The 27,570-nt window shown below is 39.2% G+C and overlaps 2 protein-coding genes across 3 annotated transcripts in view; one reads left to right on the forward strand and one right to left on the reverse strand.

Moving 5' to 3' along the window:
- LOC133087831 (protein kinase C zeta type-like) overlaps positions 1-19,127 on the reverse strand; it is a 31,809-nt gene extending 12,682 nt beyond the window's left edge. The window contains exons 1-2 of the transcript XR_009700450.1: positions 19,049-19,127; positions 16,510-16,633 (exon numbers count right to left, since the gene is read on the reverse strand). The gene's annotated coding sequence lies outside the window, so the exon portion shown is untranslated. The remainder of the gene's footprint in view (positions 1-16,509; positions 16,634-19,048) is intronic.
- A 339-nt stretch (positions 19,128-19,466) lies between these two features.
- Positions 19,467-27,570, forward strand: part of RBBP5 (RB binding protein 5, histone lysine methyltransferase complex subunit) — a 34,900-nt gene continuing 26,796 nt past the window's right edge. For both annotated transcript variants that reach the window (XM_061185497.1, XM_061185495.1), the window contains exon 1: positions 19,467-19,601. In XM_061185497.1, the coding sequence (XP_061041480.1) occupies positions 19,583-19,601 (19 nt within the window). In that variant the 5' untranslated portion in view covers positions 19,467-19,582. The remainder of the gene's footprint in view (positions 19,602-27,570) is intronic.

Below are 27,570 nucleotides of genomic sequence, written 5' to 3' on the forward strand. Positions count from 1 at the left end.
AACCACTGCCCCTAAAATTGGAGAGAGAGATAGGCCAATACAGAGCAGAAACCTGCAGGAGCCAGTGCCAGGGTATGAAAACCTGAACTGTAACTGATGAATTGCTGGAGGCTCAGTGTGGACAAGTCTGAGAGCTAGAAACTCCAGGGGGACCCAGTCGTAGGGGACCCCCACACTTTTATGAGTTTTACCTCCAGTAGTTTGGCCATCCTCTCACAGTAAATATTGAAGAAAAATCCCCTCTTGCTTCCAGCAGGGGTGGGGGAAAAGGAACCATTTTGAACTATGCCAGAACATTCTGTTCTTCTTAACAAGGCTTGCCCTAAAGAAAAGTTATTTTACTGGAGTTTAAACTATTGGGGTTTGTTTTTTAGAGCCCAACCAACCTGGGGGAAGGGAAATACCCAACTCCAGCCCACTCTAGCCATCCTGTGCCACCTAAGGGGTGGCTAGGGGAGGGCTGAGAAGCACTTGCCAATTTCACAGTCCAGCGGCACAGGCTCATTAAAAGACTGACACCTAATCACAGGACTACAGAACAGTTCCTCTCCCCACACCACATCATCACACTACTAAAGGCCTACTTACCATAGTTCCTTTTACCCAGTATATCATGTCTTCATCAGACAAAAATTGAGGGAATTTGTTGCCAGTAGACCTGCCTTTCAAGAAATGTTAAAAAAAAAGTTCTTCAGAGAGAAGGAAAATGATATAGGTCAGACATTCAGACTTATAGTATGAAAAAAAAAGAGCACCAGAGAAGGAATAGTGAAGTTAAATAAAAAGTTTTATTTATCTTATTTTTAATTGATCTCACAAAAACAGTTTCTTCAAAATAATAATAGCAATCATTTATTCAACTATATATTCTTATGTATGTATAAATATATGTATATATAATTTATATGTTTACGTATAATTGAAATAAATGACAGCAATGATATAAGGAATGAGAGGAAGGAATAAGGATTATTTTGCTATTATAAGGTACTTGTATTACCCATGAAGCAGTACAGCTGACCCAAGGGTTAGGGGTGCTGATCCTCCATGCAGTTGAAAATCTGCATATAACTTTACAGTCCGCCCTCCATATGTATGCAGATCTGCATCCATGGATTCAACTACTGTGGATCATGTAGTACTGTAGTATGTATTTATTGAAAAAAATCCACATATAAATGGACCCGTGCAGTCCAAACCCATGTTGTTCAAAGGTCAACTGTATAGTGTTACTTGAAGGTAGACTTAGATTATTTATAAACATATATTGCAAACTCTAGGAAAACCACTAAAAAAACCTTTTTTTAAAGAAATATAACTGATATGATAAAAAAGGAAAGAAAATGGAATCGCTTCTCAGCCTTTTGGCTAAGATCATGTGTAGGAAAGAAAATGGAATAATATAAAATGTTCATTTAAAACCACAAAAGGCAGAAAAAGAGTGGAAGACAAAAATAGGAACAAAGAACAGGGCAACCAATAGAAAACTGTAACAAATTAGGTAGATACTAATCCAACTATACCCATAATCACTTAAATATCAATGATCTAAATATACCAATTAAAAGACAGATATTGTCAAAATGGATCAAAAAAAAAAAAAACCCAACTATATGTTGTCTACAAGAAACCCACTTTAAGTACAAAGACACATATAGTTTAAAGTAAGTGGATAGACAAAGATATACCATGCTAATACTAATCAAAGAGAGCAAGAGTAGCTATTTTAATTTCAGATGAGCAGATTTCAGAGCAAAGGAAGTTATCAAATATAAAGAGGGGCATTCCATAATGACAATAGGGTCAATTCTCCAAGAAGACATAATAAACTTTAATGTGTATCTGCCCAAGAACAGAGTGTAAAAATACACAAGGCAAAACCAGATAGAACTGCAAGGAGAAATAGATGAATCTGCTATTATAGTTGGAGACTTCAACACCCCTCTATCAGAAATGGACAGATCCAACAGGCAGAAAATCAGTAAGAACACAGTTGAACTCAACAGCATATCAATCAACTAGATATAATTGACATCTGTAGACTACTTCATCCAACAACAGCAGAATACATATTCTTCTCAGGCTCACAGGGAACATTCGCCAAGATAGACCACTTTCTGGGCCATAAAACACACCTTAACATATTGAAAAGAATAGAAATCATATGCTTGTTCTTAGACTATGATAGACTTAAACTAGGAATCAATAACAGAAAAGTAGCAGGAAAATCCTCAAATACTTAGAGATTAAACAACACACTTCTAAATAACATATGGGTCAAAGAAGAAACCTCAAGGGAAATTTTAAAATATTTTGAACTGAAAAAATATGATTTTTCAAAATTTGTGGGATACAGCAAAGCAACTGTCATGGTTAATTTTATAATATGTCAGCTTGACTGGGTTAAGGGATGCCCAGAGAGCTGGTGAAACACTATTTCTGGCTGTGTCTGTGAGGGTGTTTCTGGAATAGATTAGCATTTGAATTGGTGAACTGAGTAAAGCAGATGGACCTCCCCAAAGTGGGTGAGCATCATCCAATCTACTGAGGGCCTGAATAGAATAAAAAGGCAGAAGAAGAGTGAATTCATTCTCTGTGTAAGCTGGGATATCCATCTTCTCCTGCCCTCAGACATTGGAGCTCCTGGTTCTTAGGCCTTCAGGCTCAGACCAGGGCTTATGCCATGGCCCCTACCTGGTCCTCAGTCCTTTGGACTCTGGCTGAATTATACCACCAGCTTTCCTGGTTCTCTAGCTTGCAGATGGAAGACTGTGGGACTTCTTGGTCTCCATAATCACGTGAGCCGATTCCTATAATAAACCTCTCTAAAAATATATGTTCTGTTTTTCTGGAGAACCCTGACTAGTACAGCAGTGCTTAGAGGAAAATTCATAGCATTGAATGTATATATCAGAAAAGAAAAAGGATCTAAAACCAGTCATCTAAGCCACCTCAAGAAGCTAGAAAAAGAAGAGCAAATTAAATCCAAAGTAAGCAGAAGGAAAGAAATAATAAAAATATAAAATCAGAAATAAATTACATTTAAAACAGGAAATCAACAAAACCAAAAGCTGGTTCTTTGAAAAAAATCAGTAAAAGTGATAAGCTTCTAGCTAGGCTAACTAAAAAAAGAAGAGAGAAGACACAAATTACTAATATCAGAAATGAAAGAGGGGACATAACTACAGATCACATAGACATTAAAAGGATAATAAAGGAATATTATGAACAACTCTATGCCCACAAATCTGATAACCTTGATGAAATGGACCAATTCCTTGAAATACACACTTTGCCAAAACTCACACAAGAAGAAACAGATAATCTGAAAAGGTCTGTGTCTATTAAAGAAATTGAATCAATAATTAATAACCTTTCAAAATAGCAAGCACCATGCTCATACTGGTTCACTGGTGAATTCTGCTAAACATTTAAGGAAGAAATTATATCATTTTTCTACAATCTTTTCCAGGAGACAGAAGCAGAGGGACTGCTTCCCAACTTATTCTACAGGGCGTTTCCCTAATACCAAAACCAGACAAAGACATTACAAGAAAAGAAGACAACGGATCAATATTTCTCATGAACACAGATGCAAAAATTGTCAACAAAATATTAGCACCAACAATGTCTATAAAGAATTAATTAATTATAGAATTATACCATGATTTAGTGGGATTTATCCCACATATTCAAGGCTCGTTCAACATTTGAAAATCAATTAATGTGCAGTCATCCCTCAGTATCCATGGGGTATTGGTCCTAGGACTTGCCACGGGCACAAAAACCCTCGGTTGCACAAGTCCCATAATCGATCCTCTGTATCCACGGGTTCTGTATCTGTGGATTAAATCAACTGCAAGTTATTTCGTGGATATGGACAAATTGATTCTAAAGTTTATATGGAGAGGCAAAAGACCCAGAACAGCCAACACAATACTGAAGGAAAAGAACCAAGTCAGAGGATTAACACTACCTGACTTCAAGACTTACTATAAATGTACACTAATCAGGACAGTACGATATTAGTGAAAGAACAGATAAATAGACCCACATGAATATTGTCAACTGATCTCCGAAAAGGAGCAAAGGCAATACAATGGAGAAAAGATAGTCTTTTCAACAAATGGTACTGGAACAGCTGGACATCCACATGCAAAAAAATGAATTTAGACTCAGACCTTATACCTTCACAAAAGTTAACTCAAAATGGATCACAGAACTAAATGTAAAATGCAAAATTATAAAACTCCTGGAATATAACATTTTCCTAGGAGAAAATTTAGATGACCCTGGGTATGGTGATGACTTTTAGATACAACACCAAAGCCATGATCCATGAAAAAAAGAAAAGAACTCTTAAAACTCAACCTGAGTAAAAAACGGGCAAGGGATTTCCCTGGTGGTCCAGTGGGTAAGACTCTGTGCTCCCAATGAAGGGGCCCACGTTCGATCCCTCGTCAGGGAACTAGATCCCACACTCATGCCACTACTAAGAAGCCCGCATGCCGCAACTAAAAAAAGATCCTGCATGCCACAACTAAGAAGTCCGCGTGCCGCAACTAAAAGAAGATCCCGCGTGCCGCGACTACGCATGGTGCAGCCAAAATAAATAATAAAATAAAATAATAAATAAAAAATAAATATTTTAAAAAATGGGCAAAAGATCTGAACAGACACCTCACCAAAGAAGATATACATATGGCAGATAAGCATATGAAAAGATGCACCACATCATATGTCATCAGGGAAATGCAAATTAAAACAATAAGAGATACCACTACACACCAGAAAATTGACAACACCAAATGTTGATGAGGATATGAAGCAACAGGAACTCTTATCCATTGCTGGTGGGAATGCAAAATGGTACAGTCATTTGTTTTTTGTGTTTTTTAAAATATTTATTATTTATTTATTTAGGCTGTGCCAGATCTTCGTTGCGGCATGTGGGATCTTTAGTTGCGGCATGTGGACTTCTTAGTTGCAGCATGCATGTGGAATCTAGTTCCCCGACCAGGGATTGAACCCAGGCCCCGTACATTGGGAGCGTGAGGTCTTACCCACTGGACAACCAGGGAAGTCCCAGTGCAGTCCCAGTCACTTTGGAAGACAGTTTGGTGGTTTCTTACAAAACTAAACATATTCTTAGGGTACAGACCAGTAATCATGCTCCTCCGTATTTATCCAAAGGAACTGAGAACTTATGTTCACACAAAAACCTCCACACAGATGTTTATAGAAGATTCATTGACAATTGCCAAAACTTGGAAGCAACCAAGACGTCCTTTAGTAGGTGAGTGGATAAATAAACACTGTCTTGTACATCCAAACAATGGAATACTATTTAGCGCTAAAATGAAATGAGCTATCAAGCCATGAAAAGACATGGAGGGAACCTAAACACATATTACTAGGTAAAAGAAGCCAACGTGAAGAGACTACTCACTGTATGATTCCAACTTTATGACATTCTGGAAAAGGCAAAACAGTGGAGACAGTGCAAAGATCAGTGTTTGCCAGGGGTTGGGGGAAGGGCAGGATGAATGGAGCAAAGAGGATTTTTAAAGCAATGAAGCTATTCTGATACTATAATGATGGATACATGACATTATATATTTGTCAAAATCCATAGAATATACAACACAGGAGTGAACCCTAAGGTAAACTATGGACTTTGAGTGATAATGATGTGTCATTGTGTGTTTACCAATTGTAACAAAAGTACCACTCTGGTGGGGATGTTGATAACAGAGGAGGCTATGCTTGTGTGGGGGCAGGGGGGTATGTGGGAAATTCCTGTACCTTTTGTTCAATATTGCTGTGAACCTAAGAAAACCTAAAAAATTTTTAATACACTTTTTAAAAAGTGTTATTAAAAATTAATAAGATATTCACTTCTGACGTAAAAAGAAAATGGGTTCTGGCCTGGCATGAGGTGGACTTCAGATTCCATTTACAGAGCACTGAGGGTGGAGATATTGGGGAATAAACTTTTCTTCTTCCTCCTATAAAGATTTATTGCCAAACAGAACAGTTGTTCTCTTTTTGGAAGCACCCATAGCTTGAACTCTGACTTCTATAACAAGTTATCTAACTTTCCTTAAAAAAAAAAAAAAAGGCCCTGTTGGACTAGGGGGTAGAGAGGGTAAATGGGGAAAAAACTGCATTGAAAATCCCATCAGGTTTTTGCCTAATGTTCTTAAAGGGCTTTAATTTGAACTTCATCAAGAATATTAGCATCCAGTCCACAAAAGATGATCAAGATAATTAGAATTGGAAAGTCAGAGAATTGAGAAGAAACCAACCTGTTCTTTTCATATGGTTTTTCTTTGTTGCTTTTTCCTTCATGCAATGTTTTCCTGTTTTTGAAGAGGAGTAACTGTGGATTTTCTTAATCAAAGTGATTTTGAATGGCTGGGTTTGGGTTTAGAAATAGTTTTGTAAGTCTTTTCAGTTTGAAATGATACTTCCTTCCCTAACCCCTTCCAACACAAATGGGGTTTGAACATTCTCTGTTGTTAAGGAGTGGAATTAGTTAGGACCCTTGTAATCAACAAAAATGTTTTGGGATAGCACAAGCAAAAGGGTTGTCTTTAGGACTTTTCTGGTGGCCCAGTGGTTAAGACTCCGTGCTTCCAATGCAGGGGACGCGGGTTTGATCCCTGGTCGGGGAACTAAGATCCCACATGCCACGTGGCCAAAAAAAAAAAGGTTGTCTTTTATAAAGGTCCAAGGTCCAGAATGAGAGGAATTTAATGCAACATGTTCTGGAAACAAGTTGGATGCAGAGAGCATTATCTTTGACTTGTTTCTGAACCTCTTCTTTATTATTCAATCTGCAGCCAACTACCATGGTTTAGGAGCCAACGGCCCTGTAATACAAATCTATTCTCGTCAATAGATGTATCAGACTATGGAGGCCAATTAGTTCCTACTTCAAATTCTTAGGAAAGGAGTCTAATTGCGTTCAGTTTGGATCAGGGTCTTACCCATAGAGCAATCAACTGTGGCGGGGAGACAGGGTGCACCACGTGCATGGGGTTCTCTTTCTGCAAACTTGTGGTTGATGAGTAGAGGCAAACTGGACTAGCTGTGTCATTTGTGGGGCCCTGTGCAAAATGAAAATGCAGGGCTCCTTTGTTCAAAGATTAACACTTGCAAGATGGCAACAGCAGGACATTAAACCAAGTGTGGGGCCCTTCTAAGTGTGGGGTCCTATGTGACTGCACAAGTCTCATGCCCTGAAGCTGCTCCACGCTCTGGTCCTGGAGGAAGAGCCTCCAAAAGGAGTTTCTAGACTCCATATGTTGGAACTAGAACCAGTGTTTCCTGTTTTTTGGAAATCGTAACTTTAGATTGACTTATGTTTTCCACCATTTTTCTAGTTCCTTATCGCCTCTTCAGATCCAGTAACTTTATGTGGAATTGCTTGAATGTAAGTTAGTTGTATTTTTAAAAGTCTTTCGTCCTTTCCTTTTATTGTTAGGCAATGATCTTCTGGAAGGTTGTGTAAAATGTGATTCGGGTTAACCACCTTCATGAGAAGAGTTGAAGGAGAAGATAATGTCCTTTTTCTTTCTTTTTTTTTCTTTTCGGCTGTGCTGCCCAGCATGCGGGATCTTAGTTCCCCGACCAGGGATCAAACCCGTGCCCCTGCAGTGGAAGCGCGAGTCTTAACCACTGGACGGCCAGGGAAGTCCCTGTCCTTTTTCTTTTTAACTTTTTATCTTGAATTAATTTTAGACTTACAGAAAAGTTGCAAAGATAGGCTTAAGAGTTTCCATATATCTCTCCTCCATCTTCCCCTAATGTTACCATCTTACATAACTACAGTACAATTATCAGAACCCAAAAAATTACCATTGGTGCAATACTACTAACTAAAGGTCTTTTTTGAATTTTACCAGTTTTTCTACTAATGGCTTTTTCTTTTTCTAGGATCCTCTCCAGGATCCCACATTGCATTTAGTTATTTCTCCTTAGTCTTGTGCAGTCTGTAAAAGCTCCTTAGTCTTTCCCTTTCTTTCATGACTGACTTTTTTGAAGAGTACTGGTCAGTTATTCTGTCAAATGTCCCTCAATTTGAGTTTGTCTGATGTTTTAGAATAGCTAGACTGAATATTACAGGTATGATGTGTGTCCTCAGTGAATTATATCACAGGTTCATGATGTTATGCATCTTATTACTGGTGATATTGACATTTATCACTTAAGGTGGTTTATACTGGGTTTCTCACTGTAAAATTACTATCTTTTCCTTTATAGTTAATAAATATCTGTGGGAGATATTTTGAGACTATGCAAACTCTGTTTCTTCTCAAACTTCTGCCCACTAATTTTAGCACTCATTAAAGGAACTTGTCTGCAACAATTACTAGTGTTTACCTAATGGTGATATTTTCTATAGTTCTTTTTGTCTTTAGGCTTATAGTATCCCATCAAGATGCTGTTTCCCAGAATTCATCTTAGTTCTTTTCCTCCCATCCTTTGTAGTGTAGTTATGTTATTGCTTTACAATAGGTTCATTTGTTAGTATTTTTATTCCATTTGGGTTCTCTCCACATCCTAGTTGGTTTTAGTTGTTTGTTTATTTTTGGGGTATGTGATACACCACTATGGTTCTAAGGGTCAAAGCAATACAAAAATATACACTATCCAAGATGGCGTACTAGGAGGATGCAGAATTCGCGTCTCTTCACAACTAGGGCACCTACCAGGCACTGGTGGGGGACCACGGACACCTAAGGGGACAGGAGGAACCCCCAGCCACCAGGTAAGACGTGGGGCGTGAGGGGAGTGAAGGGGGAGGAGAAGTGGAGGCAGGACAGGACTGGCACCCCTGAGGGGCAGCTGTGGGAGGGGAAGGGATCCCACGCCCGAAGGGGAAAACTGGGGAACAACTGGGAGGGCAGAGGATCAACAGGGAGCATGGCCAGGTTTCCCCTGCCCACTTGGGCCCCCAGGAACCTCTGCTGAGATCCCAGGCCTGATCCTCTGCCCACCAAGGACCCCTCCAGATGCACGGGTCTTGAGGGAGTGGGAGGGGGGGAAGGGGGAGCAAAAGTAAAGGCCGAGCCTCCAGGACCAGCACCCTTGAGGGGTGGCTGGGGGATGGGGAGGTGTTCTGACACCAAGTGGGACCCCCCCACGGTTAGGGGTCCAGCGGCGACGGGGGAGACCCTCGGGGAGATGGCGGGGGAGAGGCACGAAGGAATGGAAGGGAACGCGGCCAGCGCTTTCCCTGTCCACTTAGGCACTGGGGAGCCTGTTGGGCTGCCAGGCCTATTCCCCTGCCCTCAGAGCCTCCCTCTTGCCGCTCAGAACCCAAGCCCCGCCCGTACACCCACACCCAGGGCCCTACCTCTACACTTGGAGACCCCCAACGCGCTGGGCCTAAACCCCACCAACACACCCTCACTCAAGGCCCTACCTCCAAACTCCAGAACTCCTCACTCCAGACGCCCTCCTTTTGACGTGCGGCCTCTCCCCTTCCGCCGCAGGTCCTAAGCAGAAGCACCGCCCCACGCTTGAAGGTCGCCCGGCCTAGGCCCCGCCCCATGCTCAAACGTCACCCCACACACACCTAGGTCCTGCCCCACCATAAACCCCACCCCTGCCTAAATTCCACCCCCGCCTAAACTCCGCCCCCATAGCCAAGGCTTTTATTTTTTTTTTTCTTTTTTCCTCTTTTAGATTGGGGTTCTGTTTTACCTTGTTGATTCATTGTTGTTGATTCTTTTATATTTTTATTTTTCCTAATAAATATTTTTCTAATTTTATTTTATTCTTTATACTTTGTTATTGTTCTCTGCTTTTGGCTTGTTCCACCACCCCCCTTTTTTTCTTTTTTCTGTTGTGGTTTTATTTTACCTTGTTGCAGTTGTTTCAATTATAGTTTTATTTTTCCTAATATATACTTTTTATCTTTCTAATTTAATTTTGTTTTTTATTCTTTGATATTGTACCGCTCCTTTTTTTCTTTCTTTCTTTCTTTTTCTTTTTTCTTTTTTTTTTTTACTGCGCTACAAAGCTTGCAGGATCTTGGTTCCCAGGCTGGAAGGTCAGCCCCGAGCTCCTGTGGTGGGAGCTCCGAGTCCTCCCAGAGGTCCTCATCTCAGCACCAAGACCTAGCTCTATCCAACTGCCTGCAAACTCCAGTGCTGGACGCCTCAGGCCAAACAACCAGTAAGATAGGAATACAGCACCACCCATCAAAAAAAACAAAGAAACGACAAAAAAATATGTTACAGATGAAGGAGCAAGGTAAAAACCCACAAGACTAAATAAATGAAGAGGAAATAGGCAACCTACCTGAAAAAGAATTCAGAGTAATCATAGTAAAGATGATCCAAGATCTCGGAAACAGAATGGAGAAAATACAAGAAACATTTAACAAGGATCTAGAAGAACTAAAGAGCAAACAAACAGTGATGAACAACACAATTACTGAAATTAAAAATACTCTAGAAAGAATCAATAGCAGAATAACTGAGGCAGAAGAATGGATAAGTGACCTGGAAGATAAAATGGTGGAAATAACTGCCAGGGAGCAGAATAAACAAAAAAGGAATGAAAAGAATTGAGGACAGTCTCAGAGATCTCTGGGACAACATTAAATGCCCCAACATTCGAATTATAGCGGTCCAGAAGAAGAAGAGAAAAAGAAAGGGTCTGAGAAAATATTTGAAGACATTATAGTCAAAAACTTCCCTAACATGGGAAAGGAAATAGTCAATCAAGTCCAGGAAGCACAGAGAGTACCATACAGGATAAACCCAAAGAGAAACATGCCGAGACACATATTAATCAAACTATCAAAAATTAAATACAAAAAAAAATATTAAAGGCAGCAAGGGAAAAGCAACAAATAACATACAAGGGAATCCCCATAAGGTTAACAGCTGATTTTTCAGCAGAAACTCTGCAAGCCAGAAGGGAGTGGCAGGACATATTTAAAGTGATGAAAGGGAAAAAAGTACAACCAAGATTACTCTACCCAGCAAGGATCTCATTCAGATTTGACGGAGAAATTAAAACCTTTACAGATAAGCAAAAGTTAAGAGAATTCAGCACCACCAAACCACCTTTACAACAAATGCTAAAGGAACTTCTCTGGGCAGGAAACGTGAGAGAAGGAAAAGACCTACAAAAACAAACTGAAAGCAATTAAGAAAATGGTAATAGGAACATACATATTGATAATTACCTTAAATGTAAATGGATTAAATGCTCCAACCAAAAGACATAGACAGGTTGAATGGATACAAAAACAAGACCCGTACATATGCTGTCTACAAGAGACCCACTTCAGACCTAGGGACACATACAGTCTGAAAGTGAGGGGATGGAAAAAGATATTCCATGCAAATGGAAATCAAAAGAAAGCTGGAGTAGCAATTCTCATATCAGACAAAATAGACTTTAAAATAAAGACTATTACAAGAGACAAAGAAGGACACTACATAACGATCAAGGGATCAATCCAAGAAGAAGATATAACAATTGTAAATATTTATGCACCCAACATAGAAGCACCTCAACACATAAGGCAAATGCTAACAGCCATAAAAGGGGAAATCGACAGTAACACAATCATAGTAGGGGACTTTAACACCCCACTTTCACCAATGGACAGATCATCCAAAATGAAAATAAATAAGAAAACACAAGCTTTAAATGACACATTAGACAAGATGGACTTAATTGATATTTATAGGACATTCCATCCAAAAACAACAGAATACACTTTCTTCTCAAGTGCTCATGGAACATTCTCCAGGATAGACCATATCTTGGGTCACAAATCAAGCCTTGGTAAATTTAAGAAAATCGAAATCATATCACTTATCTTTTCCGACCACAACACTATGAGACTAGATATCAATTACAGTAAAAAAAATGTAAAAAATACAAACACATGGAGGCTAAACAATACACTACTAAATAACCTATAGATCACTGAAGAAATCAAAGAGGAAATGAAAAAATACCTAGAAACAAATGACAATGAAAACACAACGACCCAAAACCTATGGGATGCAGCAAAAGCAGGTCTAAGAGGGAAGTTTATAGCAATACAATCCTACTTCAAGAAACAAGAAAAATCTCAAATAAACAACCTAACCTTACACCTAAAGCAATTAGAGAAAGAAGAACCAAAAAAGCCCAAAGTTAGCAGAAGGAAAGAAATCATAAAGATCAGATCAGAAATAAATGAAAAAGAAATGAAGGAAACAATAGCAAAAATCAATAAAACTAAAAGCTGGTTCTTTGAGAAGATAATTAAAATTGATAAACCATTAGCCAGATGCATCAAGAAAAAAGGGAGAAGACTCAAATGAACAGAATTAGAAATGAAAAAAGAGAAGTAACAACTGACACTGCAGAAATACAAAGGATCATGAGAGATTACTACAAGCAACTATATGCCAATAAAATGGACAACCTGGAAGAAATGGACAAATTCTTAGAAAAGCACAACCTTCTGAGAGTGAACCAGGAAGAAATAGAAAATATAAACAGACCAATCACAAGCACTGACATTGAGACTGTGATTAAAAATCTTCCAGCAAGCAAAGGTCCAGGACCAGATGTCTTCACAGGCGAATTCTATCAAACATTTAGAGAAGAGCTAACACCTATCCTTCTCAAACTCTTCCAAAATATAGCAGAGGAAGGAACACTCCCAAACTCATTCTACGAGGCCACCATCACCCTGATACCAAAACAAGACAAAGATGTCACCGAAAAAGAAAACTACAGGCCAATATCTCTGATGAACATAGATGCAAAAATCCTCAACAAAATACGAGCAAACAGAATCCAACAGCACATTAAAAGGATCATACACCATGATCAAGTGGGGTTTATCCCAGGAATGCAAAGATTTTTCAATATATGCAAATCAATCAATGTGATACACCATATTAACAAATTGAAGGAGAAAAACCATATGGTCATCTCAGTAGATGCAGAAAAAGCTTTTGACAAAATTCAACACCCATTTATGATACAACCTCTCCAGAAAGCAGGCATAGAGGGAACCTACCTCAACATAATAAAGGCCATACATGACAAACCTACAGCAAACATCATTCTCAGTGGTGAAAAACTGAAAGCATTTCCTCTAAGATCAGGAACAAGACAAGGATGTCCACTTTCACCACTATTATTCAGCATAGTTTTGGAAGTTTTAGCCACAGCAATCAGAGAAGAAAAAGAAATAAAAGGAATCCAAATCAGAAAAGAAGAAGTAAAACTGCCACTGTTTGCAGATAACATGATACTATACATAGAGAATCCTAAAGATGCTACCAGAAAACTACTAGAGCTAATCAATAAATTTGGTAGAGTAGCAGGATACAAAATTAATGCACAGAAATCTCTTACATTCCTATACACTAATAATGAAAAATCTGAAAGAGAAATTAAGGAAACACTCCCATTTACCACTGCAACAAAAAGAATAAAATACCTAGGAATAAACCTACCTAAGGAGACAAAAGACCTGTATGCAGAAAACTGTAAGACACTGATGAAAGAAATTAAAGATGATACAAACAGATGGAGAGATATACCATATTCTTGGATTGGAAGAATCAACATTGTGAGAATGACTATACTACCCAAAGCAATCTACAGATTCAATGCAAACCCTATCAAACTACCAATGGCATTTTTCACAGAACTAGAACAAAAAATTTCAAAATTTGTATGGAAACACAAAAGACCCCGAATAGCCAAAGCAATCTTGAGAAAGAAAAATGGAGCTGGAGGAATCAGGCTCCCTGACTTCAGACTATACTACAAAGCTACAGTAATCAAGACAGTATGGTACTGGCACAAAAACAGAAATATAGATCAATGGAACAGGATAGAAAGCCCAGAGATAAATCCACGCACAAATGGTCACCTTATCTTTGATAAAGGAGGCAAGAATACACAGTGGAGAAAAGACAGCCTCTTCAATAAGTGGTGCTGGGAAAACTGGACAGCTACATGTAAAAGAATGAAATTAGAACACTTCCTAACACCATACACAAAAATAAACTCAACATGAATTAAAGACCTAAATGTAAGGCCAGACACTATAAAACTCTTAGAGGAAAACGTAGGCAGAACACTCTATGACATAAATCACAGCAAGATCCTTTTTTGACCCACCTCCTAGAGAAATGGAAAGAAAAACAAAAATGAACAAATGGGACCTAATGAAACTTAAAAGCCTTTGCACAGCAAAGGAAACCATACAAAAGACAAAAAGAGAACCCTCAGAATGGGAGAAAATATTTGCAAACGAGGCAACTGACACAGGATTAATCTCCAAAATATACAAGCAGCTCATGCAGCTCGATATCAAAAAAACAAAAAACCCAATCCCAAAATGGGCAGAAGACCTAAATAGACATTTCTCCAAAGAAGATATACAGATTGCCAACAAACACATGACAAGATGCTCAACATCACTAATCATTACAGAAATGCAAATCAAAACTACAATGAGGTATCACCTCACACCAGTCAGAATGGCCATCATCAAAAAATCTACAAACAATAAATGTTAGAGAGGGTGTGGAGAAAAGGGAACCCTCTTGCACTGTTGGTGGGAATGTAAATTAATACAGCCACTATGGAGAACAGTATGGAGGTTCCTTAAAAAACTAAAAATAGAACTACCATATGACCCAGCAATCCCACTACTGGGCATATACCCTGAGAAAACCATAATTCAAAAAGAGTCATGCACCCCAATGTTCAACGCAGCACTATTTACAGTAGCCAGGACATGGAAGCAACCTAAGTGTCCATTGACAGATGAATGGATAAAGAAGATGTGGCACATTTATACAATGGAATATTACTCAACCATAAAAAGAAATGAAACTGAGTTATTTGTAGTGAGGTGGACGGACCTACAGTCTGTCACACAGAGTGAAGTAAGTCAGACAGAGAAAAACAAATACCATATGCTAAACATATTTATGGAATCTAAAAAAAAAAAAAGGTTCTGATGAACCTAGGGGCAGGACAGGAATAAAGACACAGACATATAGAATGGACTTGTGGACACGTGGTGGGGGAAGGGTAAACTGGGACGAAGTGAGAGAGTGGCATGGACATATATACACTACCAAATGTAAAATAGATAGCTAGTGGGAAGCAGCTGTGTAGCATAGGGAAATCAGCTTGGTGCTTTGCGAGCACCTAGAGGGGTGGAAGGGGTACGCAAGAAGAAGGGGATATGGGGATATACGTATGCATATAGCTGATTCACTTTGTTATACAGCTGAAACTAACACAACATTGTAAAGCAATTATACTCCAATAAAGATGTTAAAAAATATATACAGTATCACTACCTCCTCATCCCTGTTACCCCATTCTCGTTTACCCCCCCCCTTTTTCCATTCTTTTCACACCTGTTCCCTATAGGTAACCAGTCTCCTTAGTTTCTGATTTATCTTTTCTGTATTTCTTTTGCACATATGGGCAAATGCAGTATGTTTTCTTATATTCCTTTCTTTCTTAGGCCAGCATTGTATAGATAAATCTTTTGTGCTTTGCATTTTTCTTTTAGCAGTATGTCTTGGCAACCACTTTATATCAATTCACAGAGTTCTTCCTTGTTTTTTAAAATAGCTGCTGAGTATGCCATTGTATTATATACCATAAATGTATGAACACTTAGGTTGTTTCAAATATTTTGCAATTACAAACAGTACTGCAATGAATAACCTGTGTATGTGTATTTTTCCATTGTTGGAGGTGTACATTCAAGTGAATAGCACAGATCTTTCTTCCCCTCCAATCCTTCTTTTCTCCAGGGAACCAAGAGCTATGCTGATGTTACTGCCCATATAATGTTTTCTTTCTTAGCTCTACCTTTGAAGTCTGTAATCTCTGGCAATAAGCACAGATTGTGGTCAAATGTACACTTTCTGAGAAAGCCTTCACCCCCTGTCTCAGCCAATAATTTGGGTGGCACCCCCAGCCTTGTACTACAGTAGTGGTTTTCAACCTTGTCTGAACATTAGAATCACCTAGGAGCTTTTAAAATACCATGCCTAGGAATGCTCTAGGTAGATTCTGCAATTAATGCAGGATTTCTGGGTGTGGGACCCAGGCACCTATATTATTTTGAAGCGCCCCAGAAAGTCCAACGTGTGGTTAAAGTTGAGAACCACTGGTTATATCTTTGAAATGCTACAATAATCTCCTGGCCCTCACCATACTGCCTGTGATTTGAGCCAGCTGCGGGAGTGTATCCTAGCTGATTGGGAGGTGCTCCACTCAGAGAATTCCTGATTTTTACCTGGAGAAGAGGTAAACACCTGCTGGCCTAATTTCAGGAGGATCTGTAAAAGTCTTTAATGAAACAGAAGTTCAGCCTAGCTAAAAAAAGTTCTTTCTCACATAGAATCTGAATGACAGGTACAAGTTGCTTCAGGGCGAGAAGGAAGAATATTAAATTTCCCTTTCTCCCCTTCAACACACAAATATGGGTACCTTTCTTTGTAGTTGGTAGTATTAATAAGACTTTGTAGGGAATTCCCTGGTGGTCCAGTGGTTGGGACTTCGCACTTCCACTGCAGGGTGCATGGGTTCGATCCCTGGATGGGGAACTAGGATCCTGCATGTCGCATGGCGCAGCCAAAAAAAAAAAAAAAAAAGACTTTGTAAAGCAAAAGTCGACCAATAACACTGTTTATCATCAAATCAGATGCCACAAGTTATAAGACACATGATTATCTTATCTTAGTGATTCTTAGCACTAAGAAACAAACCCACTGCTAAATATGAGATATAATCAAATGTAAGATATATCCCTATTTCATAGATTTTTTAATGTGGAAAAGTGTACATATTAGAATTGATGAAATACAGTAGATCTTTAGACTAGACTTCTTCTTTGAACTCCATGCTTGTAGGATCACTTGAATTTCTCACAGGCTCCTTAAACCCAACTTGTCCCAGTGGGGTACTCTTCATCTACATTGCCAAAGCTATTCCTTTTACTGCATTCTCTACTTTGGCAAATGGAACCACCAAACTAGAAACATGGGAGTCACACCAGCCTCCTGATCTTCTAATACTTTCCACATGCAAAAGATCTTTCCCATTCAGTCAGTTCTGTCTGGTACCTCTCTCTTGAATGCATTGCCTCGGTCTTCCTCATCTCTACAAGATTACTATAGTAATCTCCTAACTGCTTTCCACCCCTCTAATCAAGCCCTGCTCCACACTGTCCTTGTTTTCTTTCTTTAAGCATCAATCTGATCATATTATTCCTTGCTTAAAAATCAAACAAGATGAATACGCCATCCAAAAAATAGACAGAGGATATGAACCGGTCACCTCACAGAAGAGAAAAATACACACTTATACGTGTGAAAAGCTGATCATCCTTATTAGGAAATAAATGTAACAATGACATTTTTTCACCCACCCAGTTGGCAGTGTTTGAGAGAACTGATAATAACGAATGATTACAAAGGTGTGCAGAAATACTCCTACATACCATCGTTGGTAGTACAATATCTTAGATGCATTTTGGCCATGTTTTGGGTATGTGAAGGAATGCAAACTGCCTGTTAAAAACCAAAATTCAACCGAGTAAGTTTGAAGATCTAATTGGCATTATTAAACTAGATGGGCAGCATCCCATCTTGTAAACAGAAGGGCACTCTGAGGGATGTACAAAATGGAAGCTTTTCATAGGAAGAAGTGTGGGGTAAGGGAGCTATTAGCAAAAGAAAAGAAAGGATTATTTTTAGGTCAACAGACCTTCTTTCTGGGAGGAAGGGAATGGCAAGGGTTTTATCATGCAGATTGCCCCTTCTGGGGGGTGTTGGGTGGTAAGCAGAGGTGGAGAGGGCCCAGGAGACATATTATCTCGTTGGTGCTGAAAATTCCAGACTAGCCAATAAAGATTACATTTCTGGTGAAGGTTGAAACTGCATTTAGATCAGGTATTAGATCTAGATCTGGTATCACGGGCTTTAGCACAAGTGACGCCATTTTGGGCCTGTGGTTTTCTCTTTAACATGTCTAATTTCTCTTAGCCTCAATTACTGCACTTGGTCAAATGGGGCCAGTAGCTACCCTAATGTTCTCAAGGAAGTGAGATGATAATTTTTTTCATAAATTTATTCATTTATCTTTGGCTGCATTGGGTCTTTGTTGCTGCGCATGGGCTTTCTCTAGTTGCAGCGAGCGGGGGCTACTCTTCCTTGCGGTGCGCGGGCTTCTCATTGCAGTGGCTTCTCTTGTTGCGGAGCACGGGCTCTACGTGCGTGGGCTTCAGTAGTTGTGGCACGCAGGCTCAGTAGTTGTGGCACACGGGCTTAGTTGCTCTGCGGCACGTGGGATCTTCCCGGACCAGGGCTTGAACCCGTGTCCCCTGCATTGGCAGGCGGATTCTTAACCACTGTACCACCGGGGAAGTCTGGAAGTGAGATAATTTAGGGGAAAGTAGTAATAGCTAACATTTACTGGGCACTTGCTGTTCTAAGCATTTCATATGTGTTCACTCATTTAACCTTCACAATAACCCTGTAAGCACTACCCCCATTTTACATATAAGAAAACTGAGACACAGAGGATAAAATACTGCCCAAGGGGTGAAGTTAGTACTAAGAGAAGAGCTGGGATTACTGGCTACATAAGAGGCCACGTAGTCTACATAAGAGGCTCTAGCTCCAGGCCTATCTTTTTTGCAGCCAACCTACGCCCATCTTTCCTTTTTGTCATAGCCCACAGCATCCATAGTCAAAACCTGTTTATACAGAATTTGCCCATTCGCTAGTTACATCAACTGGCCTCTAGTTGCTTTGGGTATCTCATCACAGTTCTGTCTGATTGAGTTCCAGGGAACTCAGTCACCTCCCATTCCAATTCACTTCCAGGGTCCTGGTCAACGCTGGGTACACGGTAAATCCTTAGATAAATTCTATCGGACGTTTCTGTGGGATCGATGGCATACCTTTACAAATGTGAAATAATTTTCAGAAGACTGAGACAGATACACGATAACTAGCCTACATACAGGGCGAGTGCCGCCTTGTCGAATACAGCTGCGCTCCACACCCGAGCTCTGGGGCCGACTGTTCCTGCTGTGCTACTTCAGACACTCGGCCGGAACCCTTCCGGCGGCATCTGAGGCAGCCCGCCGGGACAACGCCGCTGAACACACAACACGGGAAGGATTAGTAGTCTAACTATGTGCCTAAACTCTCTAGCTCACTTACATGATCCGAGAGAAAACAGCCCCAAATTCTTGGACTTTTAAAAAAACCTGAGTGACGATAGCATTTTTATCCATCAAAAAATATCATAGTCAAGTGATTCCGAGAGAGTTTTTCCTTCTTTGTGGTTAGGCATATATATGGACAGCCCACTTGAAACGAACAAGGAAGGCGAGGGAAGAAAGCGGAAGCCGTGGGGTCTTCTAAACCAGAAAGTCTCCGGAGCTTGCGCCAGGCTCTTTGCGGCGCCCCCCAGTCAGACGCAGGTTTTGGAAGCGGGCGGGAGAGAAGGTGTCGTTGCTGGAGCTGAGACCGGACGGCCAGAGTCCTCAGGGATGAACCTCGAGTTACTGGGTGAGGAGGACTATGGCTGCTTCTTAGAGAACCTTTTGGTCCTGGAAAGGAGGGAACCCAGGCGGAGGGGACTCAGGCTGCAACATTAGGGACACAGTTCTAGATGCATCTTTGGGCGCCTTGATATGGAGCAGCAACAGGGAGAGGAAGCCTAGCTTCTGCCTGAGCGGAATGCATTGCTTTTCCCGAGGCCACTTTGCAGTTCAATTGTGAAGCGTTAGGGACAGATAGTTTGTGACTTAGTTTCGATTATAAGGATCACAGGTGCTGAAGTAGCCCAGAGCAGGCAGGACCAGAGTTACTGGGGAAGGAATCTGAGGAAGTGAGGCTTGAGGTAAAGCTTTGAACACTTGTTAGGGTTTTGGGTGAAACATGGGGTTTTGAAGAAACATGGGGTGCCTAAGGAGGGGAACGTGTTTATCTTCTAGTACAAGTCCCTCATTGAATAAATTAAAAAAGGCTCAGAGGGTACTGACTTGAAAGCACTAAGCAAGTAAATGGTATAGTTGGCATATAGTTGGCACTGGAATCCAGTTACCTTGACTTTCTATTTAAGGTCTTTATCAGGGACGGTGTGTAAAACACTGAGAGGTGAACTACAAGGCAGTTTCCTTTTGTCACCCACTCTGATTCATTTCCTCCTTACCCTTTACCCAAGTTGTTTATAAACTGTAGGTTCTTCTGGGTTTTCATTATGTAATGTTTAACATCGTAGCCTAAGGATGTCTGAGGTTTTCAAGAACTAAGCGACTTGCTATTTTCAGTGGTTGTGTTTCTCTTTAAAAAAGTTAAATTCAGAAGATATAGTGGCAGTCCTAAAGACTGTACAGCTATTTAAGAAATGGTCTTTGCTTTTAAGGAGCTTTTTGTTAAGTGTGGAGAATATGGTGTTTATGTAAATAGCCATACTATATTGCAGAACGTAGGTCACCCTTTTTTTAAAAATTTACTTTTTATACAGTAGGTTCTTATTAGTTATCTGTTTTATACATATTAGTGTATATATGGCCAGCCTTAAAGAGTCTTTACTAAGGGCTAAGAACATTTGGAAGAGGGAGTGAATATCTTTGGGGCAGGGGAAGAAAGGTAATCAAGAAAGAACAAAAACAAACAAACAAAAAAACCAAACCTGTGGAGGATTTGGAGTTTTGAGTGGATATTTAAGCTTGGTAAAATATTGACAGACTGAAGTATGAAGATATTGGGAGGAGTGTTTATTAGGAATACGTTTGAGCTAAGACATCAGTGAGATGAGTCCTAAAGATATTTTCCAGCTTGGCCAGGTTGTGGGTACTGTGAATAAGGAGAAGGCCAAGAGATGGGGTTGGTACCATCTACTCCTTGGAGGCTTTTGAATACCCAGCTGAAAAGCTGTGCTTTTTAAGGAAAGTAGGGCAGATCCATTGAAGGGTTTTGACCTGGTAAGTAACTCAATCAGAGCTGTGATTTTTTTAAAAAAGATTTATCTGACAACAGTGTGTAGTTGAGTCTGCCAGTTTGGAGGGCTAGAGTAGATGAGGGATAAAGAAGGTCTGAACTAGAAAATGGAAAGAAAAGACGTTGAGAAGGTAGAGTTGACAATTTGAAAATTGACTACATATCATGGTGGTAGTGGTGCTGGTGGTGGTGCTGGTGGTGAGGAAGAGAGTGAAGTGAAAAATGGGAACTATGGTGGTGCTATTCATAAACATTTAAGGACATTTGGAAAAGACAGTTAGCATTGGGTATGTTGAGTGTGGGCCTGTGGTTCAGGAGATGGGTTTGGATTTATGAGAGAGGAGGATTTATTTATCATCTCCTCACAAGGTTTTGACTAGCCCTCCTACAGGTGGGCTAGTCAAAACCTTGTGAGGAGACGATAAGACCCAGGGAGAAAGTGGGAGGGGAAGAAAAGAAAACTGCTGAGGACAGAATCTTGGACAATCATCTATATTTAGGGAATAAGAGGAGGAATAAATGATAATGTATCAACTAACAGTTACATAGTACTTACTATGAGCTAGGCCTATTTTCAAGTGCTTTTCATATATTTATTCATGTAGAGGTAGAAGAGAATGCAGGTTGGTGTGGTGTCTTCCATAGAAGCAGTTGTAGAGCAGTTGAGGCTAAGAGCTGAGAAAGGGCTACTCTACTCAGTTCGTGGACAACTTAGTTCTTGGGCAACTTGGGGCTCCTTAGCAACTTGAACAGAAGCTGGGTTACAGTGATTTTAGGAAGATGTGTGAGATGGACTGGAGGCAAAGGGTTGATCCTTATTTTTAAAAACTTAACTATGGAGAAAAGGTGATAGATAGGCTCATACCTTGAAAGAGAGAGCAGATGGGAAAGATTTTTCTTGTATGATACCGAAGATTCATGTGGGTAAAACTTAGGAAGGAATATTTAGCATTGGAAGGTTAGACAATTTAAAAGAAGGCTGGCTGGATTCAAAAGATATAAATCTCTATGGGAATGACTTGAGTTTTACAGCGAGAAAGTTAATTATTGCAGATATAAAGGAGAAAGGAACAGAAGTGATGTGATTGTGGGAGCATACTAAACCATATCTGGCCAGATAAAGGAAAGGAATGATAATGTGTTCTTAATGTGGACACTCAAATACTTTTACCTCTGCAACCACTTTCTGAGCCCTTGCTGTGTATTAGGCAGTAGGCACTGGAGGTAAAAGTTAAATAAGAGTTTTTCAAACTTACTTTTACTACAGCTCATAGTAAGAAATGTATTTTCTATCACAATCCCTTATATATACACACACATAACTGTTTCTGAAAATGATACTAATTGTTGTTATGCTCAGTGTCCTCTGATATCTTCTGTTCTGATCTATTAAAAAACGTGTATGATATGGCTCACTGAATGATTTATCCATTTGTGGTGGATTGGCTGCTAATGTTTGATAAACACTGAAATGAGATACAGCTTTTGCCCTGGATAAATACATAAAACTAGGAGGATAGGGGCATAAACAAATAACTAGGATATGGAACCACAATAAATAGTGGGAATCCCATTATGGGAATCCAGCTGAAAGAGCAATTAATTCTGCATTGTTGGGGTTGGCGGTAGAATTTGGGGATGACTTTATAGAGGAAGTGTCATTTAACGCAGCAGTAAACATGGAGGAGGATTTTTCCAGAGGGACAAATGGAGAAGGTAATTACCAGTGCAGAGAACAGTAGGGGTAAACATTCTGAGGCATGAACATGTGATATATATTCTGGAAATGGTTAGCAGTTTACAGCTGGTGCTTAGGGTGGATTATGCAAGGTTCTGTCCCAGGTGCTAATGGGGAGTTAGTCAAAGATAAAATGGAAAATACTGGTTGGGGCCAGATTATTGCTTTTTAAAATTATACTTAGGAGTTCAGCATATTGTTTAACAAGGGAGATTTTTGAGCAGGTAAGTGACATGATGAGATTTGGGGCTTAGAAAGTTGGCTGTAGCAGCTTTGTTAAGGATTGATGAGGGAGGCCAGACTGGAGCCAAGGAAATATAGTAATTATGGTAGTGATGGCATCAGATTGGGGTGTGGTAAGATCAGTTATTTAGCCACCTGCAAGTTGCATTTCTCTAAAAAGAAATGCTGCTGATTGTGTCATCACCTGTTAGATTGAGGAAGTGGAATGGAAACTGCTACTCTGGACCTAACTATTACGGTAGGCAGGAATTGGTTGGCAAGTCGAAAATACTTCCACTGGGAGAAAAGGACCACGAAATTTTAGAGTTCATGATAACCAAGTTTTTAAGGAGGTGGATGTTCAGCAATTTAGAGAATAGGTATTATTCCAAGACCTAGAAAGCTAAAAGGCAGTTTGGAGAAAGAGTCCTAACTGGGAAAAAAGGAGGAGGCACCTGAGGGAACTGGTGTGCTTGCACTGGAAGCAGTCTAAACTCAGATTCCAAAAAGGCATGTACAAAAGAAGGGCACGTTGCCGAAGGTGAATACATGAGGGTGGCACTAGCTTTTAAGTATAGTGTCAGGAAAGCTAATGTGACTGAAGGCCAAGATTGTAAAAACGAGGCAACTAGAAAGGGTTTTTAACATTATGTGGAGTGCTAAGAGCAAAGAAGTTTCCTGCTTGGTTGGGCTGGATGGTGTAATACCAAAATTATTCATTCAACACTCAACAAATATCTTTCATGTGCCTACTCTGGGCTTTTATAGTTTATAGGCAAAAGGGAAGTGGAATGCTTAACTTCTTTTTTTTTTAATTTAATTTTATTTATTTTTTTATACAGCAGGTTCTTATTAGTTGTCCATTTTATACATATTAGTGTATACATGTCAATCCCATAGTTGTCCATTTTATACATATTAGTGTATACATGTCAATCCCAATCTCCCAATTCATCACACCACCCCCCTGCCCCGCCCCCCGCCACTTTCCCCCCTTGGTATCCATACGTCTGTTCTCTACATCTGTGTCTCTATTTCTGCCCTGCAAACCGGTTCATCTGTACCATTTTTCTAGGTTCCACATATATGCGTTAATATACAATATTTGTTTTTCTCTTTCTGACTTACTTCACTCTGTATGACAGTCTCTAGGTCCATTCACGTCTCTACAAATGACCCAATTTCATTCCTTTTTATGGCTGAGTAATATTCCATTGTATATATGTACCACATCTTCTTTATCCATTTGTCTGTCGATGGGCATTTAGGTTGCTTCCATGAGGAATGCTTAACTTATTTTTCTTTTGCCTTCTCTGGGGAAAAGGATTTTTGTTTGTTTGTTTGTTTTTGAACAAATAAAGTGATCATTGGTTATTGCCAAGAAGAGTCCTCAGTAGGTAGAGATTTTAGGTGGGTCACTTAGCTCACTTCTCTTGGTCGAATTATATTCCTTGGCCTTGAAGGAACTTGCATGTGAAATAATGTCGGTGATCTTTGAGATTTGGGGAGAGAAAAGACATGCTGAAAGAAAGAAGATGGGCAGAATTTTGACTATTTTCAATAAAGGGCAGATGTGTTTTGCAAATCATAGACTAGTAACCTTGAGGTCAAATTTGGACAAGATTATAGAGGCTTTTTAGTGCAGTTATAGTTAAGAGTAGGGTTTCTTGGTCAGGTTCCAGTTTTGCCAGTTTTTAACTGTCAGCTTGGGGATAACCTTTAATCCTAACTTTCTTTATCTGTGAAATGGCATATGATAGTACTCAATAGTGAATTGAGAGGATCAAAGAGACAGTATGTAGAAGACCTTAGTACGGAGTCTGACACATAAGCATTCACTAAGCGGTAGCTGCTAATGATAAATGCAGGCTTGAGCACTTCAAAGAAATGATAAGCCAGCATGAGATTAAGTCTAGAAAACTCATTAAAGTTCTTTAAATTCATGCTTTTCAAATTAACATATACAATACATATTTATCACAACAGTGGAAACAATACAAATATGCATACAGAAAAAATTACCTTTTTCCTCCTTTTCAAATGGTAGCTGTCTGGAATTTATCTTTTTATACCTTTTCCTTGCTCATATGAGTATAATTAAATACAATTTGTAAGGGCTTTGTTTTTGCTTTTTTACAGAAATAGAACTTTTTATACACATTTTTTGCAACTTGCTTTCTTCACTTAATGCTACGAGATACTATTTCTACACATTAGGAGGTAATAGAACTAATGATTTTTAATGCGTTCATGTAGATACACACTCATGATATCAAATTTTAACTTAACTATAAATGCTTTTTTATTTTTTATTTTTTTTATTTTTTGGCTGTGCCGTGCAGCTTGCGGGATCTTAGTTCTCTGATCAGGGATTGAACCTGTGCCCTCTGCCTGGAAACACGGAGTCTTAACCACTGGACTGCCAGGGAATTCCCTATAAATGCTTTTTTAAAAAAAAGTGTTCTTTTTTTCCCTTGCCTCCTCCATTCTGAAATTTATTTTTATATGTGATATGAGAGAGGAATTGTAACTATTTTTTCTTTCAGATGGATAGTCAGTTGTCCATCCCTGTATATTAAGTAAATTGCCACTAAATTTAAATGTCATCTTTATCATATATCAGAAACCTTACAGTACATTTAGATTTTTTTTTTAAACGTTTGTCTTTAATCTGTCTGGAATTGCTTAAAATTTCTTAGTTTTTGGAGAAAGCCATTAAGCTTTCCCACCCCAGAATGTAGATTGTCTTTTCACTTATTCATATTTTACAGCCTTAACTAAGATTTTATAGTTTTCTTCTTCATACATGGCATGTCTTTCTTACTACATTTTTTGCTTAAATATTTATGTCTGTAGCCATTGTGAATGGAATTTTCCCCTTCATTTTCATTTCTGGATATTAATTGCTAACCTAAAGAAAAGCTGTTAATGTTTGAATGTTTTTCTTGTATCAAACCACCTTGCCTTATTTTCTTATTAATTTGGGTGGTTTTTAAAATTAGAATTTCTGTGTTTTCTAGGTATTCAATGTTAGCAGCAAAAGAAATAGTTTTATGTCTTATAGTCAATGTTTAAACCAATTATTTCATTTTCTTATTCCATTGGCTGGAACCTCCAAGAGGAATATTAACTAATAATGGTGATATATCCCTTTCTAGTTGCTGATACTAATTGAAATGGTTTTAATATTTCACCTTTTAGAATGATAATGTTGTGTTTTTGGTTAATAGTTTTTATCATTTATTGTAGTCTTCTATTAGATGTGGCTGTTATTAGAATGAGCTATTGAGTTCTAGCAAATTTTTTTTTTCAGCATCTACTCATAGGATTGTATGGCTCTTAAACATTCTTGTCCAAGGATATACTGAATACATTAGAGTGCATTGTGCTATTGTTTGTTCCTTTGGAACGAGTTTGGAGTAGGCCTGTTTTTTTTTTCCCCTTGCTATTCCATTATGCTTTCTTACATGATAGAATAATAAACTCCAGATTTTTTGTGTTTAGAATTTGGTTATACTTATATACACTGCTAGAAATTACTTTTCATTTCTGCAGAATCTAGAGGTGAAATACCCTGTACTATTTATGTTCTTGTTTTGTTTGTTTTTTTTTTAAAGAATCAATTTTATTAATTAATTAATTTTTGGTTGCATTGGGTCTTTGTTGCTGCGCGCGGGCTTTCTCTAGTTGCGGAGAGCAGGGGCTACTCTTTGTTGCGGTGCGCGGGCTTCTCATTGCTGTGGCTTCTCTTGTTGCAGAGAACGGGCTCCAGGTGTGCAGGCTTCAGTAGTTGTGGCACACGGGCTCAGTAGTTGTGGCTCATGGGCTCTAGAGCGCAGGCTCAGTAGTTGTGGCACACAGGCATAGTTGCTCCACGGCATGTGGGATCTTCCTGCACCAGGGATCGAACCCATGTCCCCTGCATTGGCAGGCAGATTCTTAACCACTGTGCCACTAGGGAAGTCCCACTATTTATTTTCTTAAGTGAAAGAGGCTCTTGTTTTCTTTTTGTATCATCTTATCAGGTTTTGGTATCAGCTATGTTGGCTTTATAAAACACTAATACATACTTTTTTCTGCTCAGAAATAGCTTGAATAACACAGTAATTATCTGTACCTTGAGATTTAGGAGAAATTGCTCATAAAACCATATGGGCCTGCTGTCCTTTTTTTTATAATTAAACATTTAAAAAAATTTTTAATGGTAGGTCTTTAACAGCCTTTCAATGTGTTCTTTTCTCATTGACCCAGTCAAGGAATTTTCTTCTGTAATCAGTTTTGGAAATGTGTCATTCATGTTTTTTGAATTATCAAGTGTATTATGAAGTTAAATCCGACCAGGGTTTATTTCTCTTTGGCAGCTACATTTGGGCATCTTTTTTCCCCCCTTTCGTGGTCTTTAGAAGCAAGCCTAAGAATCTAATTGTAACAAAATATTAAATGTTAGATGATGGGTGGTTAGATGGTGGGAGGATAGAGAATATAAAAGTGGCCTTGAGCATCTAGGGGAGGTGGCCTTGTGCTACCATAACCCTACTTGACAGCATTCTTGCTCAGGCTCTTCAAACAAAG

This window comes from Eubalaena glacialis, chromosome 3, assembly GCF_028564815.1.
Source record: "Eubalaena glacialis isolate mEubGla1 chromosome 3, mEubGla1.1.hap2.+ XY, whole genome shotgun sequence".
Classification (NCBI taxonomy): domain Eukaryota; kingdom Metazoa; phylum Chordata; class Mammalia; order Artiodactyla; family Balaenidae; genus Eubalaena; species Eubalaena glacialis.